At 40.7% G+C, this 18451-nt stretch overlaps 2 protein-coding genes and 1 long non-coding RNA gene across 4 annotated transcripts in view; 2 read left to right on the top strand and 1 right to left on the bottom strand.

Annotated features, from left to right (window-relative positions):
- Positions 1–61: 61 nt before the first annotated feature.
- Positions 62–8356, bottom strand: LOC140652572 (uncharacterized). The gene is made up of 4 exons (XR_012042853.1): positions 8316–8356; positions 4745–5304; positions 1435–1728; positions 62–856 (listed from the first exon to the last, which is right to left on the bottom strand). It is a non-coding gene; the product is annotated as an uncharacterized lncRNA (long non-coding RNA).
- A 344-nt stretch (positions 8357–8700) lies between these two features.
- On the top strand, positions 8701–17547 carry HAUS3 (HAUS augmin like complex subunit 3). Of its 2 annotated transcripts, none has more exons than XM_072861912.1 (5): positions 8701–8832; positions 10253–11293; positions 12420–12856; positions 14525–14753; positions 16080–17547. In XM_072861912.1, the coding sequence occupies exons 2-5, from the start codon at positions 10370–10372 to the stop codon at positions 16311–16313; spliced, it is 1824 nt and encodes a 607-aa protein (XP_072718013.1). In that variant the 5' UTR covers positions 8701–8832; positions 10253–10369; the 3' UTR covers positions 16314–17547. The 2 variants fall into 2 exon arrangements, with proteins under 2 accessions (XP_072718013.1, XP_072718012.1); XM_072861911.1 differs by having other exon boundaries at positions 9776–11293.
- The window catches only part of POLN (DNA polymerase nu), a 125976-nt gene continuing 116230 nt past the window's right edge, over positions 8706–18451 (top strand). Inside the window, exon 1 of the mRNA XM_072861913.1 lies at positions 8706–8832. The gene's annotated coding sequence lies outside the window, so the exon portion shown is untranslated. The remainder of the gene's footprint in view (positions 8833–18451) is intronic.

Here is an 18451-nt window from a genome sequence, read left to right as displayed (position 1 = left end):
TTATTACAGCTGGGGGCTGTTATGCTGGTAAAGAAAAATGACACCATACTGCCTGTGTCATTCTCCCTCAAGTACAGCCCAATTTAAGGTGGTATTTTCAGGCACAGCCCCCTTTTCTGCAGCTCGGAGAGAAGCCACCCAGTTGAAGGCAATGGCACAACTGTTTCAAGCATCGGGTTTGGCGGCTGTTTTGGGCGGCCGCCTGCCCCCCGAGCAGTGCTGCAGTCCAGCCCTGTCCCGGCCGACCCGCGGTGACAGTCGGGGTTCTGACATTCCTTTAGGGGTGTGATTCACCTGCGACTGAGCAGCCAGCACAGCGCTACCTGTGGCCATAGCACCTTGGGATGCAAATAGTGTTCTATTTTTATTAATTTTTTTAAGCTGGATATTTGTGTGTGTGCTCCGTGTGCGTGCATGCATGCATGCATCCGTGTCTGCGCGCGCGCGCGACTGTATCTGTAATCACAAGGTGACTGCAAAAAGCATACTGCTTGCTGCAAGATTAAATACTACCAACCGCCTTGGCAGCTCTGCCGTTTTGTGTCGTGACTGTGCTTTTAGCAGGTGAGGAGATACCACTGCGCAGTTAATCTATTTTCTCTGCAATTACCACATAGGAAAAGAAGGAATAGGGACAAGATTACAGGGCTGCTAGGTCTTTTCCTATGTGGAAAAGGCTCTGGAGAGATGAAGTCATGGAGAAGTTCTTTTTGTGGAGACATAGAGGTTTGGCCTGTTTCCTGGTGGGAGAAGAAAGGAAGGGCTTTCTCTTGCAGCACGCAGGTGTCGGGAGGATACATGCCTCTTCGTTGCTCTTCTGAATAGAGTTAGTTCTTCCTCTAGCTCCGTGAGTGCACTGTCATCACAGGAGAGGCATAAAAAAAACCAGCCTGAAATTATTAGCTTTTTCTGCAGAGTCTCCACTGTGATTCAGGGGATGAATCCTCCTTCATGCCCATCCTCTCTCTGCCTGACTTTTACCCCCCCAGGCCCATTGCAGCTGCTGTATCTATCTTCTGAAAAGAGCCGAGTTTGGCCAGTGGTAGCCCTACAACACACTGCTACCCAGAGCCTGGATCCTGTATTGTCTTGTGCAAAAAACAAACTCAGTTCAGGGTGAGTTTTATCGGATGACAGCAGAAATAAAAAGGCCCCCAAAAATCCATGAGAAGGACAGTTTTTCATCTGGTGGTTATAGATGGGTTTCTATCCTAATTTCTTAGTGAAAGATTTGGGATGGAAAAAAGAATTAAAATATAATACAACTTGCATCTAACTTAAAGAATTAAGACTTTTTCTGACCATAAATGGTGTTATTTTTCTTGGCGTGGATGAGTATGGGTTCAGCTATACCACATGCAGCCTAACATCATTTTGTATTTAAAAAGAAAAGTTACTTCTATTGATCTACAAATAAAATACTGTGATAAATACCAGTATTCTGAGCATCCGACTGTATGCTCTGCATAACCCATTTCAGTGGAGGAACTTCAATGCCAAAAGAAGAGAACTGGGAAACGGAAAGAGGTGAAGTTGCATGTGCTCAGCCTGCAGACCTGCTCCCGTTCCGAGCCCCGGGGTGTGTTTAGCCGCAGGACGTACTTCTGCTTTTCTTGGAGGTATTTACAGCAGTCTCTGCTACTGTGACAAGTGATTATTTCACCATTTTACCAACTTTATAGCAGACTGGTAATCAGCGGTGAAATTTTTCATCCTTGCAGATCAGCCCTGTGGAAAAGAAACACATTTTTGAGAAGAACCACATCATCACAGCTTTTTATCAAGTAATATTAGTTTTATACACTTCATTTTATGATGGTGTTGATAAAGGAATGTCTGCAAAATGGATTACTCTTTCAGAAATCTGTTAATTTTTTTTAACTATTAGAGGCCATTGGTTGTGTGTGGTAAGAGCCAGTAACAGTGCTGATATTTAATCCACTAACTTGCACCTTCCAAAACTGGTGGAAGGAGAATTGAATCCCTTTAGATACTCTTTAAGGAAGAGCTGTACTCCCTACAAATAGTGATGGGGCAAACACATCAGAAATTAATTTCACCAGCAATGAAATGAGCCAATTTGCCTAACTGACTGACTAAATGCACTGTTGTTAATTGGTAGCTGCAAAAGAAACATCCAAGTGTGTTGCATAACTACCTAGAATTAAAATGCAAGGGTTCTATGAAACAGAAAAGATCAGAAACCATTTGGTCACCTTGGCTGTTCTTTCTACCCGAAGCCCCGTAAATTAACCCCAGCAAAGGATTCCTGGGGAGGCAGGACCAGCCAGAGACTTGCCCATTGGCAGAGCGAAGGTGCTCCAATTCCAGAATTTCTTCCTTCCATGTTGCACGAGAGGCGTAAAGTACAGTTACACACAATTTATGCCATTGAAAGGGTGTGTGCAATAAGGATTTTTAAGTGATGAAATTTTGGTGCATGGGAAGCACTGAGAGAGAGCTGTCTTGCTGTTTACCGGTCAAATTGTTACCTATAGGTGTGAGCGAGTGGGTTCTGTGCCAGAGCCAAAGGAATGGTTCATAGCCTGTCAGATGTATTACACTGTACAGATTCATTTGTATGCATGGATGTGGTGCTCACTACATTCTGTAGCACACAGAGTATTGTGTTGTATCATCTCGTCATAATATAAATACAAATTTTTATACCTTTTTGTTGTGGTTTTCAGGTTTTTTTAATTTTTCATCATTTGTTTTTTTGTGTATAGTGTTTCTTCTCTTTGCAAATCTTTTCATATATGTTTAATAACTATTTCAGAAGGAGCTCACCAAGTTTTAGCAATTCAAATTAATAGTATGGCATGAAGGTTGGAGTGCGATTTAAATTAAAGTTCTTCTACATATGTTGGCCCAATGTAACCCCAATAGTCATTAACGTTATTTGTCTCTAACCATGGGTGCTGTATACGTTTCCACTTTTACATTTCCGAAGACAAACCAACCTGTAAAACAAAGTGCAAATTGAAATGCATTAGTGTCTGTTCTAAGTAATTCTACTTGAAATCATTCTTGCTCTGCACAAGAGAGAAAAAAAAGCCTTAAAAGGTAGGCTACAAGTTCTGCACGTGTATTTTGTCGGATATGAAAGTCACATCACAAGAGCATTTTATGTTACTAGGAGAGATGAGAGGAGGGACAGAACTGGAATGCTTTTGCAAATTGCATCGTTATGCTCTCAGCTGTAGTGTGTGACATCCACTGTTTTTTGTTTCAGTTTGTCAAGCATGCTGCACTTAAATACAGCGATGTCTTAAAAATACAGAACTAGTAGTTTTAAGTTGAAATCATGGCAAGTAGCTTGCCGATATGTTTATGTTTGATTCAGATAAGCTGAGCTGCTGAATCAGTCAAAATATTCATGCACAAAGCATAGTAAACTATTTTTTTATCAAAGCTCTCTTTGAAATTACCACTATCACAGAATAAGCATAAAATACAATCCAGCACATCACTCGCTTATTATAAATTAATTTCCAACAGGAAAAAAGCTACAATAAACATTTAGCAGTGCTATATTTTGGGACAGCACCACTTTCCTCAGCACAAGAAAGAACTGCAATGGGGTAACAGAATTATGATGTATGTCGTGGCACTATTTTTGTTAATCCTGTACAGTTTATGACCTGTACAGCTTCTTTCCTGACATTGTAATGTCTTATGATTTGTTTATATGAAAAGTAAGTTTCCTCATTTTGGTAATGATGGATGTTTCAAATTTAATATTAAAAGTCCAGAAGCTTGCCTTGCCTATCAGGATGAAAATGTTTTGTCAAAGCCTATTTAAATGGAAAAGAGCCTTAAATTATAATTAAATTCATTATGATATAACCATCAGCTTCCTCTAAAAGAGGTAGTTTAAGGTGGTTTCAATGGCAAAGTTCTCAGTTATTATTATTCTAGAAACTGTGAATTACCCAGTGTTTTTAAGGACTATGGCATGCAAGAAAGGTATGATTACGCTGTGGTGGACAGAGGAGGAGTGGGGGAGCTGGTATTACTGCTGCCAGGAGAGCTGCGTTTGGAATAGCAGAGATTGCTGCTGGGAGGAGGCTGATTTCCTTTTGCCCGCTATGATTTTACACTCCCCAGGCTGAGGACACAGCTCTGTAAAAGCCCCCTGAAAGCTTGCTCTCCCGTGTCACTGCTGTGCAAAGGACCCACTGCCTCACTGGGGAGGAGCCGGCTGGAGTTGGATGGGAGACGGGGAGCAGGGCAAGGAAGCAGGAGGGATCAGGCTGGCCCTTCATGGTACCTGCCGAGGCCTCTGCCGAGTCCTGGTGTACGTTCCCCCACAAAGGTTCGGTTTCTTACGAGCAAAATCCATTTGCAGACAGCCCGGCTGATCAGCCCTGCCCAGGGTTTCAATCCAAAATGGAGTCAGAAGAGTAAACAAATTATTTTCTAGAAAAAAACCCAACCTTGTGCATCATATGTCTAAATACATTAGTAGTGTTAGCCCAAAGGTGTAGGCGGTTCTTTTTTATTTATGGCATTGAATCCAGCAAAGCTGAAGAAAACTAAGCGCTTTGACCTGCTTTTCTGGGAATACAACGTCTCAGAATGAAATCTACCGTTCCTCTAGAGAGAAGATACATGTGCTTGGGAGAGAAAGCAAGCTGGTGCCAAATTTCTGTCTTCTGACTCTGTTATAATAAAAGTTCACATGGCACTTGAAAAGCTGTGCTTAATTCAGAATAAAATTTTGCTTAAAGCAATGAATTACCTTTCCAAAGGGTGATTGGTACTCCAGCAATCAGCAGCAGGGACCTCTATAGCATCCTGCTGCTGCTATGAGCAGATGTGCAGTATGATGCAAAAAGGAAAAGCTTCGATACAGTTACAGTTCATCAGCTAAAAACTTATTTCCGTGTCTTCTCTGTGGTTTTTTTTTCACACAACAAAACAAAACCAAACCCTGAAGCAGTAATAAGCAAACTACTTTTGTAGGAGTTTTTCATCTGACAGATGTATCCCAGTGGGAGGGTTTCTACTGGCCAGCTGCAATGCCTGTATGATGGCCACTGCACTCCTCGCCTGTATTTTACAGCCTTGGCCAATGGGTAACCGATAGCTTCTCTCTGAGGTATCAGGCACAACGACGTCATATTTTGCAGTGGAACAAACGCAACATGGCATCGATGGAATAGTGCAGAGCTTGCAGACATCCTTCCAGAAATGTCAATGTCTTAATCTGCTGGAATCCACCATAAAATGGCTTGTAAAGGCAATATGCTATCTAAGCAACCTCTCCGGTTCTCGGACACAGATGCAAAACAACTGCTCCTAGAATGGAAAAAATGGGTAAGGTAAGCCTTTAATTATGTTTTGACTGAACACAACCAAGAAAAAAGTGAATCAGAGAAAAACAATCTTGACCCATAAGGAGCTGCAAAAGCAAACACTGAAGCAGATGGGGCTGTGGTTGGGTGGGGAAAGGGGCTGTAAGACATTTCGAAGATAGTTTGTAGCATGTTTGTAAGGGAAGGCTGTTGTTTAATCTCTGCCCTAAAAGCCAATCGATGGTCCACAAATGAAAATTTGTTTCACATTAGAGGCTTGTTCTTTCAAACTGAGAAGTTTAAGTGCACAATGTTCTGACAAAGTATTTCAATTCTAGCCTAAATTTCTACGCCAGCAGGGATGATGAGATCATGCTGTCTGTCAACTCCTCTTTCGTCCATCTGTTCCCCTCCTCCTTCCCTTGATAACTTTTGAACCTTTAGGCTAATTTTCACCAAATTTGACAAAGCAGAGATACGATGGAGGCTGCAACAATAATATGTGGTGAAAACTTCCAGGAAAATTCCATGTCTGGGTAGAAAGAGAAATAAATCGTTTCCTGCACTGACCGTGCCTGAAAGCTAGCCCAATTGAGCTCTTCACTCTTTCAAGAGGTGGCTACTGGCCGGCACGTATGTAGCTCCAAACCAGCTACAGAATGAGCGTTATAGTCCTGCTTGCCCAGCTAAACAGATGAGGACGTAACTTTTGTGAAAGGCCATGAGGGAGGTGGGACATTGTATGTGTGTGAATCTGGAAAGAGGGAGAGGAACCGGTCACACAGGGAACTGAAGGCATTAGCTGCAGCAATCCAGACAGACAATTTGATAGACAAAAGACAGACAATCTTTTGTCAGATGTGTCTTCTTTCATCTAGGATGTGGACTTGAGTCACAGAGCTGAATTGCTCTCTGACAGCAGAATTTTAGCAAGTTTTCTAGGTATTATTGATATTTATGAAATTTTTTAAAAAACAGCAATACTGTGAAGCACAAGCCTCCAAAATACTACTGTAGGACAAGTTGATTTTAGTGCAAGTAACTGACTGAACTGAAACACCATTGTCTTATGAAACAAGCTAGTGAATGCTTTTGTTCCTTCCCCATCGGAAAGATGCAATACACTCTATCTGCAAGATGATTTGAAAACTTCAGCTAGCCTAAACTGCAGCTGTGTATCAGGCTGTAATCCGATGGGGAGGAATTCAACACTACAGCTCTTTTTACCCATGAGAACTCACCGCCAGGTCAGGGTTTAATTTAAAAGTGTGTCTTGCACAGACCACATGATGCCAGAAATCAACATACTGCACTTTGTAGGCAATACAGGTGCTGATTTTGATCTAGAAAACCTCATGAGAGTAGTCTTAGCTGTGCTGAGCTGCGAGGTTGCTCATTTCCCTGTGTTGATTCATTTCAACAACTGCATTGAGATTAGAGAAGCTGCACATTTAGGGCATGTAGTGGGAGGGCTCAGCCACCCACACACAGACTGGGTCAATGCTTCATCAGGGTGAAATGTAGAGATAAGATTTCTGGATGCAATAAATTATTTCTTTCTAGAATAACTGGCCTTAGAAACCACAAGAAAAAAAACGCCATTCTGAATTTAGTCTTCAGCAGTGCAGAGGATCTAATTCAAGAGCTATTAGTGGGTGAGCTGCTCCATAGTAGCAACCACAATATAATTAAGCTTAACACTGTAAGAAGAGAGCAAGACAAATAAAGCAGATGGATACTCAATTTTAAGAAAACGACCTATGCAAAAATGGGGAAAAATGCCAGAAAACCCTAAATGAGCAGCTCAAAAGCAAGAAGCCTACAAACATCCAGAAGGCTTAAAAAATACTGTACTAGAAGCCAGATAAAATGTCTTACACAAACATAAAACTGTGGCCCAAACCGACTCGATGAGAAAGTTAAGGACGCTATCGCAAGGCAAGTAGGGAAGCCGAGAAAAACATGGTGTGCGAAATGTAAACAGGAAACAAAGATGGCTAAACTTGAGGAGTGGCTGGTAAAGGATGCTCAAACTGTTAGTGAGAAGTTTACATGATGCTCGACTCAGAACCAGCCCTCACAAAGCAGAAGAGGTCCTGCAGTCGTTGCCGAGAGCTTTCTGGTGTCTCTGTGAGCAGCAGCAGCAGCCAAAAAGCCAAGAAAATGGAGCATCGTAAGGAAGGGCATCAGAAACAAGGAATTTGTGGAAAACCTTGGTGCACCCACACCTTGAGGACTGTGTGCAGTCTTGTCTCTGCACCTCAAGCAAGGTGCAGCGGTGTTATAAAAGGTACAGAGGAGGACAACTGAAATCATCAGGGAGCGGGGCACTTGCTTTACAGAGGCCAAATTTTGGAACTCTCCAAACTGGAGAGGACAGAGCTGACAGGAATTTTACTGGTGGTTTCTAAATTGCTATGAAGGTCACAGATAAGGTAAATGCAGAGGTGGTATTCACCAAATCCTGCAATGCTAGAGTTGAGGATCATTTGATGACATTAGAAGATGGGTTAAAAAACAACTAATAAAGTGCTCTTTTAAGCAGCAGGTAGTGCCGTTCTGGAATTTGTTGCCTTGTGAAGTTCTGGGGTGTATCAGCAGGTTCACAAAGGGATCAGACAAACTCATGGACATAACGTCCATGAAAAAATACTAAAAAGACTAGGCAGGGATGACTCACTAATACAGCAACTGTGGACACAGGGGTGGTGGCCACCATTAGCCACGTCCCTCAGCTTCGGCAAGGCTGGTGGACGCACGGTTCTGCGGCCCGGTTTTGGTCAAAGCTGAGCAACGTCAAATTGCAGTCAGGTCTCCCTCATCCACTCCCTCCCTTCCTCCCACACGCTGGGCGCAACGGGCCCCAGAACGATCGCAGGCTACGGCGGAGGGGAGGCGAGGGGAGGGGAGCCGAGGGGAGGGGAGGGGGAAGGGGGGAGGGGAGGGGAGGGAGGGGAAGGGAGGGGAGGGGAGCGGAGCGGAGGGGAGCGGAGGGGAGCGGAGCGGCGGACGCACCCAAAGCCCTCCCCGCGGCGGGCTGAGGCGCGGTCCCCGAGGAGAGGGAGGGCCCCGCCGCCCAGGCCCCGCCCCCGCTCCCTGTGGAGAGCCCCGCCCACGCCGCCACGGATCGCCCGCCCACGTGACGTTACTGGTGAGCGGGCCGGCGCCGGCCAACCCCCGCGCAGGCCCCCCGCCCCCCATTGGCGCGAGGCGGGTGAGGCGCGCTTGCGCGGGCGCCTCTGCGGAAGGACGGCGGGAGGGCAGGAGGGGAGGGGTGCGGGCGCGCAGGCGCAGTGGGAGGCTGAGCGGTGGAGGCGCTGCTGTCGGCGGTGGGGAGGCCGCGCGAGACTAGCGCGTGGCGGGCGTTTCGAGCCGTTGGCGCTGCTGGCGGCCCCGCCCCCTCCGCGCGGGGCTCGTGCCCGGCGGCCTCCGCCTGGGGCGGGGACGCTGCCGACGCGCTTCCTCAGTCTTCCCGCCGTTTTCTGCGTCTCTCCCCCTCCCCGCCGTGCAGTCGCTGAGGCAGAGCGCTGTGGTGAGTATCGAGTGGTGTGGGGTCGGGGCTGGCTCGCACGGGGACAGCCGCCGCAGCGTCCCCTCTCCTCTCCGTCTCCTCGTCCTGCCCTGTCCTGCTCCGGGGCGGCTTTTAGCCGAGATCCCCGTGGGGCTGTAGGCAGCAGCTGCCCCAGAGGTGGGACCTGGCCGGCGGGCGTTCTGGCTCCTTGGCGCTGGGAGAAAGCCCCTGAGGGCCCCGCTCGTGCGGGCTGAGCTGGCTGTGGCGATCGGGCGTCCCCGTGCTGGGGACGGGGATCGTGTGGAGCTTCCTCGGGGGTCCTAAGATGTTATTTTTGGTGTTTGATGGCGCCTTGAGCAGCGGTGTCAGCGTGCCTTAATGATCTGCATACACATGCATAAAGCTATGGGCGCTCCTTTTTACTTATTTTCACCAGAGCCCTTTTTTAGCATGGAGGGCAGAGGGCTCTTGGAAGGCTGCCCTGTGACATAGAACTTGCATAACAAATTCTATTATATAATCTGTAACTCTAAGATAAATTAAATACACATAGAATTTCAGACGGATGCATTTACTTGTTCAGCACTCACGCCCTCCTGGCCGGCTGGCAAAGTGGGGTTTTCTGGTGGAATGTATGTTCTAGAAACAAAGTATTAAGTAATACCAAACTAGAAAAAACCCTGGATATTACCAGAGTATTGCACATAAGGCCTCCTGACTTTCTTGATAATTTATCCTATTCTTTGCTGTCTGTTGCGCTCACTTTAGGATCCCAAAACTGATTATTTTTTTTCTGGGAAACAGCAAAACAGCAAACTCCTTTTTCTTGTAACTTTTTAAGTTGTGACTATTTTCACAAGAGTATTTACACTGATCTTAATTTTAATTTTTTATAATTGGTCAAAAAACTGCGTTATTATGTTGAGATTTTTTTATGTTAAAGGGTTTCTTGTTCCATTTTCAGAGGAAACTTTAAAATGGAGGTTTAGAAGATAAGATTCTGCTTGCTGCTGAAGTAAAAAAAAATCTTTATAAGCAAGATCTTGAACTGCAGTGTCACATCACTATTTTTTTTTTTTTGGAGCAAGCTGAAAGCTCCTCTCATTTTGCAAGAGTTAAAATGATTGTGGGTGGGTTTTTTATTTAATGTGAGGAAAACTATATAAGTAAATCACTTTTGCAAGCCAATGAATTACTCAATATTTACACCTGTTGCTTTTAAATTAATGGTAGTATTATAGTTTAATAGTAAATTTATGTGAATTAAAGAAAAACGTGTTTGCAAAGATCAGGAATTTAATTGATGTAAAAATATGTATCCTGATTTGATGAACAAAATACATTAAGACATCCCTGAAATAAAAATTGGTTTCTAGCCGCTCTAATCCAGAATAGCATTCAGTTTTCTGGTGTGATCTGACACTTCCTTTTTCCTGTGCAGACTCTTTTTATTAAAATACTGAATATTCATTTAAAATGGCAAAAAAATTAAAACTGGAATAATACCCCAGATTTTTCATGTATTTGGATCTTTTCTGCTTACAAAAATATTTTCATAATGAGCTGTGGAAATGATTTTGTGGAAACTCTTAAGAAAATCGGATATCCAAAAGCTGATGAGCTTAATGGAGAAGATTTTGACTGGCTGTTTGAGTCTTCGGAAGACAAATCATTTCTGGAGTGGTTTTGTGGAAATGTAAATGAGCAGCATGTGGTATCTGAAAAAGAACTGCAAGATTTTGATAGTCTTCTTGAGTCTGGTAAGCCCATTTTGGAAGGAAATGCACTGGATGAAGTCCTTAAAACCTTGAAACCCATGGATTCAAAGAACAGTAGCCAAGAGGAGGAGGAAGAAGAGGGGGAACTGAAGAAGTTAGAGGATGAGCTTCAAACTCTTCAGAAGTTAAAAAAACTTCAAATTCATCGGCATAATAAGCTTCAAATGATGGTTTCTGCAAACAGCCATATGTTACAAACATTAAAAAGCAAAGAGGAAGAAGCACATAAGGATTTGAAAGAAGGACTGGAAGCATTTACTGTGGCAAACAATAAGCTTAATAATGAACTGCTGTCTCTTATAGATGCAGCTAAGAAACTGGCCTCTTTCTTCACTGCTTCAGATTCGGACCAAGGGTCAGGTCCACATCCAGTGTTTTTTTCCCAACTTTCTTTGGACAAGTATTTGTTTCAGGAAGAGCAAAGCACTGCAGCACTTACCTCATACATAAAAAACCATTTTTATCAAGGTATGTCTGAATGGGTTGAAAATTCACATGAAGACAGCTTTCAGCTTGCGGATATAAGCAAACAGGTCACTTGTGATGAGACTAATGCAGTTTGTGAAGAGAGTCAAGAGATGGTCAGGCTCCAGACAGCGTATATTTGTGCTCAACATCAGCTAATTCAAATGCAAGCTAAAGAGGAGAGCATGAATTCAGCTATAAAATGCGCGGAGAGCATGCTCCAGTCCTTAAAGAACAAGGTAAGCTGCCAAAGGTGATAGAAGGTAGTGGAGTTTTAAACAGGCAGGTGCGTTCAACTGGATCTAGTAAAAGGCATTGCTGAGTTATTTTTATTGCAACTATTTTTACATAGTGAAATTGCACTTTTATGAAGTTTCAGGCTTGCTCACAAAACTCGTCTTGTGAAATAGCTCCAGTTTCTGTAGTTAGAAGTTCTTCAGTATGGCAGATACCTTTAATTCTGCTTTCCAGAATTACTGCCTTAAAAACCCTAGAATTTAGTAGTATCTTTCCAGTTTAGTTTAACTTTGAAATTTCAAATTATAACTGGCTCTCTGTTGTTTGTACAACAAACAAAAGCTTAACTTCAGTTGAAATTTTGTGGTATTGAGGAGCTAGTTAGTATGATAAATGTATTCCGGTTTATATTCCATAGCATAAACTTGAAAAGTTTTAGTTCACAGACTTTGAAACTCAAATATTTTTAATATGGTGACATTATGGTGATGTGTTTTAAATACCAAATAAATGAATCGGGTAGTTGAAGCCTCAGAAATCTCTCAACAAGTGAGTGGTGGGCAGATATGACTACTGGATTTTAAGAATGTGAAGAAATCATAACAGAAGGGAAAATACTAGCTTATGCCAGTCATGGACTAACTTGAGGCATCATGTCAGTTTATATTTTCATTTATGGATGACTAGCATATAGGGCTTGATTGATTAGAGTAGTTTGAAAAAGATTGATTCCAATAGCAGTGTTGATAGTCATCCAACTGAATATAAAAAAATATGTTTGCATGTGAGAGTTCAGTTAGACATGCTTGAAATCTGGGTGCTAAGTAAAACCCAGCTCTTCTATTTTTTTTCCACAATAAACTGTGATATCCTGGCCCTGTGATAAAATAAGATTACTATTTATTGAAATACATTTATTTGACATCTGCTTTTAAAATCTGTATTTACCTTATGCTGTAAAGGTCTGTAAGACTGCTTGTGGAGTTTTCATTTAATTTTGTAGATGCAAAGATGCAGTGATTTTAATGTAACATAAGTACATGAATCTTATGTGAACCGAAGAAATGTGTTCGGGAAGTGGCTTGGAGGGAACCATGAAGAAATTGACAAATATTTTGCTTTATGCAGGATATTGGAAAACAAGAAAACCTCGATGCCAAAATATCTAGTTTAAATCATGAAATTTCAACAGTTAAACAAGAAATAACTCAGATAAGCAATGAAGAGCTGCTTCCCCTTCTGAAAGAGAATGCACGGCTTTTGAGCGCGCCCGTGGTGAAAGGATACTTAGATCATCAGATCGCTCAGCAGGACTACTATGCTTCAAGACAAGATGAAATATGGAGGCATTTGATAAGACAGAAAGCATCATTTGAACTTATTGAGCTAGCCTATGAAATGGAGTTGAAGAAACACAAGGAGATCTGCTGTCAACTTGAGAGTTTGGTAGAATCTCTGAAACAGAGCAGTAATGAGTTGCAACAGAGACTGCAGGCGATAACTGAGCAAACTCAACATGCAAAGCCAAGAAACACTATTAGTTCAAAGGATGGTTTCTCTTGCAGGTAAGCATTATAATCACTATTGAACTTCGACTGACTTTGAAATAATATTGTGGAGATAAAGGCTTAGGCAAGCTAAGCCTTTTCTATTTCTAAGTTCTTAGTTACTTGCTATAGCTAACTAGTATTTTGAATTCTCCAGGACTGAAGCCTTCAAGTTATGAGATTTGCCTCATGCCTATCCTTTGAAATTCTTTTCAGATTTGCCTGAGGAAAAACTGTTCAATTATCAGTCTCGTTAATATTACTGAAGCATTCCCAAGCAATATCCAGAATATAGAGAATGTTTAAAGCCAAACCTATCTTATATGGTGCCCTGATCTAGGACCTCTTGAAAGTTGTTCTAGTTGAACAACTTGAAAGAAGTACAGATGTAGAGAGCTGTTAATAACAGTGATTTCCCAGATCCTATGCATGGCCTCATCAGCTTAGCCTGCAAAAACCCCTGTGTGGTAGAGGAGTGGAACGACTCCTTGAATACATGAAATGTTTTTAGCTCATTTTTACTGCTTGATTTGCCATCTGGCTTCAGTGTCCTGTCACCCATGTAGGAGTCTGTTTTTTCACTGTCTAAGTAATTAAGTCGCCTTGTAGCTCAGGTGATACAGTAGAAATGTGTGCTGTGTTGCTGTCACTTCAAGACTCTAAACCTTTTGATGAGGTGTATTGTATAATTATAGGTGTGTTAATGTCAGACTTTTCCTCCTTCTTTAAAATGGTGCTTTAAGTGTTTTTTAATAATTGTTAAGTGATAGTTGAGTATGGTCTTGCACAGTGAATAACTGCAAGAATTAGGCAGCATTAATTTTGCTCCCATTGTGCGTTTGCATTGGCAACTTGTAACATTTTTGTTCAGGTTTATTATTAAGTCTCCAAATCATTGAATCAGAATGTTGTCTGGCTGCTATTTTTTTTTTAAGACATGTTAATATTCATGATTGTGAAGGGAAGTTGAACCCTAAAGGGTTTGTAAGCAGAAGACACTTGAAAGAAAGTCGTATAGCTCCTGCTCTTATTAAGCCAATCTGATTCTATATTGGGGCTCAACTCCTGAAAATTTTAATATGCAGAGGTGGTAGTAGCAACCAAGCAAAGTTATCTGTAATCGTATTAGACTCTTCCTGATGCAGTGTAAGGGTACAGTTTGGTACAGCAGGTATTGCTGTCTTTTGCATGACTTATAGCTAATTGGAGAATTTCTTAGCAGTCTCTTCATAGATAGAAAATGGGCAAATGCTCCAGTAAGCTTGAAAATGTCATAACAACTTCTCTTATTTCTCATTGGCTATTGAAGTCTGCTGTTTTTCAGCACTTAAAAAAAAAAAAGGGATCTTACTTTGCTGTCCTTGAAGTGTCGCGGAATAGTTGGCAAAAGCACATTGTCAACTTTTATTTGCATTCATTGTGTACTTATTAACTGTTACTTTGGTATTTCATTGCTGTTAGTTTAATATTGAAATATTTTGGAGTCCTATTAATCACGTGCTAGCTATATATAGATAGAATCATTAAATCAGTGGGAGATACAGCAGTATAGTAAGAGTACGCTGAGCAGTACTGTCCTTTACTAGTCCTCTGACTTCTCGACATGAACATTTTCTCGTGACTGATAATGACAGGAGTGGTTAGGAAACTTAAAAATGCTTGTGCGTCTAACTTCATTTGTTACAGGCTATATCAGCTTCTGGAAGGAGAAAATAAAAAACAGCAATTGTTTAAAACATATGAAAGCCTGGAACAGATGGCTCAGAAGTTAAAGCAGGACTGTGCTACAGTACAAGATCAGCTGGCAGCGTCTTCTCAAGAACAGTCTCTCCTTTTGTCCAAGCTAAAAAGTGATGTAGATACCCTTCATGATGCTTTGTATCATGGCGGAAATCAGATACAACTCAGTAGTCGGGTAAGGTCTTATCTAGTTATTAAAATTATTATATTAATTTGTCATGTTCTTTTACTGAGAAAAATTTAGTATGAAGCCTGTAGACACACAAACTGGATCCCACATGTCAGCAACAAATTTATTAGCGTAATGATGATGGGCCCAGTATTTACATTGTTCTTAGCAAATGCTGGATTTTGTAAATGTTGGCAGGTAATAATTTTTTGTTTCTGAGCAAATCGTTGCATCCAACTTTTAATTCCTTTCAAAGGCATGTACAGTCCTGTATGACTAGTAAATTTATGGTGTGGGAAATATATCGTCTGGATATGGTGTCACTAGAAAATTCATTTAAATTTCTCTATTTCAGACGGGCTTTTTTTCCCCTGTTACCTGAATAGTGTGGTTTGGCCCCTTAAGAAGCCTGGCAATGGGCAGCTCATTTGAGCAAAATAAGAATATTAGAATTTTGAAGGACAGTTGTAGCAGGACAATCCTGCTACAGAGCTCCCAGGTGTTGTGTTTAGAGCCTCTTTAAATGGGAATAGGGGTTGTTAAATGCAACTTGTTACGGTTTTTAAATAATTGTAGATATCTCAAAAGTGGATTGAGGGATGTTTTCTGTTACATACTACTTCTTTGGTTAAATACATAAAAATATATTTAACGCTTCCATCTGTCAAGTGAATTTGCAACGTATAGAACAGTTTTTATTAAAAAATGAAACTTTAATTGGAACAATACATATTTAGGTATTAGATGGTATTAAATCAATTAAATACCTTTCTATTGATTCAAATTGCCTCTTAAAATACAGTGACATCTCTTTATTGCTACTGTTTCTCAAGAAAAGTAATTCCTTTAATAAGGAAATAATGTGCAAGTCGATGACTAGCCTACTTACACTGAACTATCATAAGAACGACAGTTGGGAAAATTGTAGCTGGTAATTAATGATTTAATTTTAAAATTGAATTGGCTTTTTTCTTGTGGGTTTTTTTGGTTCCCTTTTAAGATTTGACTTGCTATGAAGACTTGTAATTGATAGAAAATGCCATTCAACCATCTATCTAGTTGAGGGCCAGATTCTTATGGTCTTAACTCATCTGGTTTAGTAAACAAGTAAATGAAATTACATTTTCATAACCTGATGTGAGTACCATTACATGGACATCAAAAGTTACGTAAGCTGAATGGAATCCCTTATCGCCTGTGTTTCTATTTTGTGATGACTTTTCACTTACAACCAAAAGTGGCTTCCAAAAGCAAAAAACTTTTATATTTCTAGTTCAGCTAGTGTATTAACAATATAAAAGTAGTAATTTTTTGTCTTGTATTTTTTGTTAGGAACTTACTGAGCAGTTTCATCAACTGGAAGTTGATTTAAATAAACTAAATCAACTCCTTATGGATCTGATTGCCGATGTGAAGTCAAAGAGAAACTTTTTAGAGTCCAATAAGCTGCATCAGATGGAAAGAAACTTGTATGTGTATTTTTTCAAAGATGAAGACCACTTGAAAGAGATGGTGGAGAAGCTTGAGCAGCAGTCTGAGGCTAAAGCCAGGGGTCTGGAAGATTAGAATTTCACCACCAGTGAAGTTCTTAATGTTTAAACTTCAGTGTACTCTTAAGAAAGGAAAACATGTTAATGTAAACTGTCTACAAGTTTATGGAATGATAAGTATTAGCTTATCAAGGCTAACATTTATCTATCATTGCAATGTATGTTTAGCTGCCACAGTTACCAAGTTTGGATTGTATGCTGCTTTATGGCTTTTGGCATCTGCCCACCCGAGTTCAAATCTCAGTTTTGTCAAAGTTCTTTGATATGAAGTAATACATTGGTTATTTGAATGAATTACATTCAGGCTGCTCTTCTGCTAGCCTGTATGTTGATTTCCACTGTGTACAGCTTAGCACAAAAAGGAACATTTCATACCCTTGAGATAAGTTTTCTTGCATGCTAAGAGCCTTTGATATGTGAACTGAAAAATAAATGCAGAGGAGGCATTCCACATTTTGGAACATGAATGTAATGTGCTCATTCTGAAGAGGACAGTTCTCCAATGCAGATGTTCCATGATGATTTCCCCTACAGCTCTCCTAAGAAGATTTGGTTTTGTTAGAAATGTGTTGGAATATGTACTAGAATCTGTTTCAAGTACCAAGACCATCTGTTTTAAGACCATTCTGATATATCTCTTAATTTAACTTATGGCCTGTCTTCTCCATTGAAACCAGTCCATACTCATACTGGGCTCTTCAAAGAAAAACAATTTTAAATTTACCTTTTGGACTTCTGAGTTTGTTCTGTAATTCATAATGATAGGCATTTCAATTCAGAGTCCTCATGCTTTCATACTTCTGCTTTCATGTGCATTGTTAGACTGTTTATGAAATTTTTACATAGCTTCCTAGTATACCAAGGGAACTAAATAGGCTTTTATAGTATGATAACTTCTAGCCTTTTATATTTTGATGGGATCAGCTGTGCTTGCTTTCAAGTGTTGTACATATTGATGAAGGTTAGTAAATTAGCTTTAACTGCAGTAACAGTAGTCTTAAAACTATTTTGATGGCAGACTTTTAACTTTTATGTGAGTATAACTTATTTTTAAATGTTTAAATTTTTTTTAAACTTACTTGTTGGATGTCCTTATACCTGGATTTCATGCTGCTTAACTCTATACATTGTGTTTATTATTAAATGCCAAACACTATAAATTCAGTTCAGTGTTGTCAATATTTATGGAGAATCTGTGTGTTGGTTTTAGGTGTGTTCTCATGCATAGTGTCTTGTTTATATTTAGTCTGCTAGGTTCTCATTTTGATATGCCACGGAGGCTTTAAGACTGCTGCTTCCCATCCTGAGAAGTCAGGGAGTGTTTTTACCCTCTGTAGGAAAGAAGCTTTACTCTTAATTATAAAAGTTAGGAGGAGTTGTGCATGGGGAAAGATTATACTTCTCGCTCCTGTGAACGTCATGGAAAAAAAAGCCATTCTGCCTCTCTCTTCCTTTTGCATGCTTACTATAAAATTTGAGCTAGATAGATATAGCCAATACTAATGCAGCCTGATGGATGTTCCTCTTTGAGTCTGGATACAAATGTTTGTACTCGTAAGTATTCAAACTTGCAATCTGCCTATGGTCTTGAGCTAAGAAAAATATTTCCATGTAAGCAGAGGAAATACTGTTTACTTGATGGTTAAAGTTGAAAGTCTACTCGTGCACTGGATTTAGTGGGAGAAGACCAGAGTAACAGGACTCCAGTTACTAACTTGTATAGGAATAATTTACTTAACGGCAGTTTTTGGTAGAGCAATTGACTTGTACAGCTTGAATACTTTAAATATTTTGAAAATGTTGGGTATTTATCTTGTGTTTGTGGTAAGTTTTATGCACTGTTCTGGTCTAATTATATACAGTCAACAAAGTCATCAGTATGGACACCGTTGTTTCTGATTCTCCCATATGTGTTGTATCTAGGGGCTCTCCAAGTATTTTGTATGTATTATAGAATATGGCTACAGGTCAACTGGGAAAGCAACTCCCTTTCAAAAAAGGATAAAATTTAGAGCAGTAATAGCTGCATTCAAAGCTTGTAGAGACTTCAGATATTGCTGACCTGTTTCTTAAATTGACCAACTATAGTAACTATTTTAATGTTATTAATATTTAATAGTGCTTGAGTACCTCAGTTATACAAAGTTTAAGGAA

The sequence above is a fragment of the Ciconia boyciana genome, chromosome 5 (genome assembly GCF_034638445.1).
Source record: "Ciconia boyciana chromosome 5, ASM3463844v1, whole genome shotgun sequence".
In the NCBI taxonomy this organism is placed as follows: domain Eukaryota; kingdom Metazoa; phylum Chordata; class Aves; order Ciconiiformes; family Ciconiidae; genus Ciconia; species Ciconia boyciana.
The sequence above is the reverse complement of the archived record's forward strand: the minus strand, read 5'-3'. Positions and strand labels throughout refer to the sequence as shown.

Bases quoted from the DNA above. Each gene is read 5' to 3' on its own strand.
- HAUS3 (XM_072861912.1), top strand. From the start codon at position 10,370: ATGAGCTGTGGAAATGATTTTGTGGAAACTCTTAAGAAAATCGGATAT. The intron at 11,294-12,419 runs GTAAGCTGCCAA...TGCTTTATGCAG, and splicing joins TCCAGTCCTTAAAGAACAAG to GATATTGGAAAACAAGAAAA. The intron at 14,754-16,079 runs GTAAGGTCTTAT...ATTTTTTGTTAG, and splicing joins AGATACAACTCAGTAGTCGG to GAACTTACTGAGCAGTTTCA.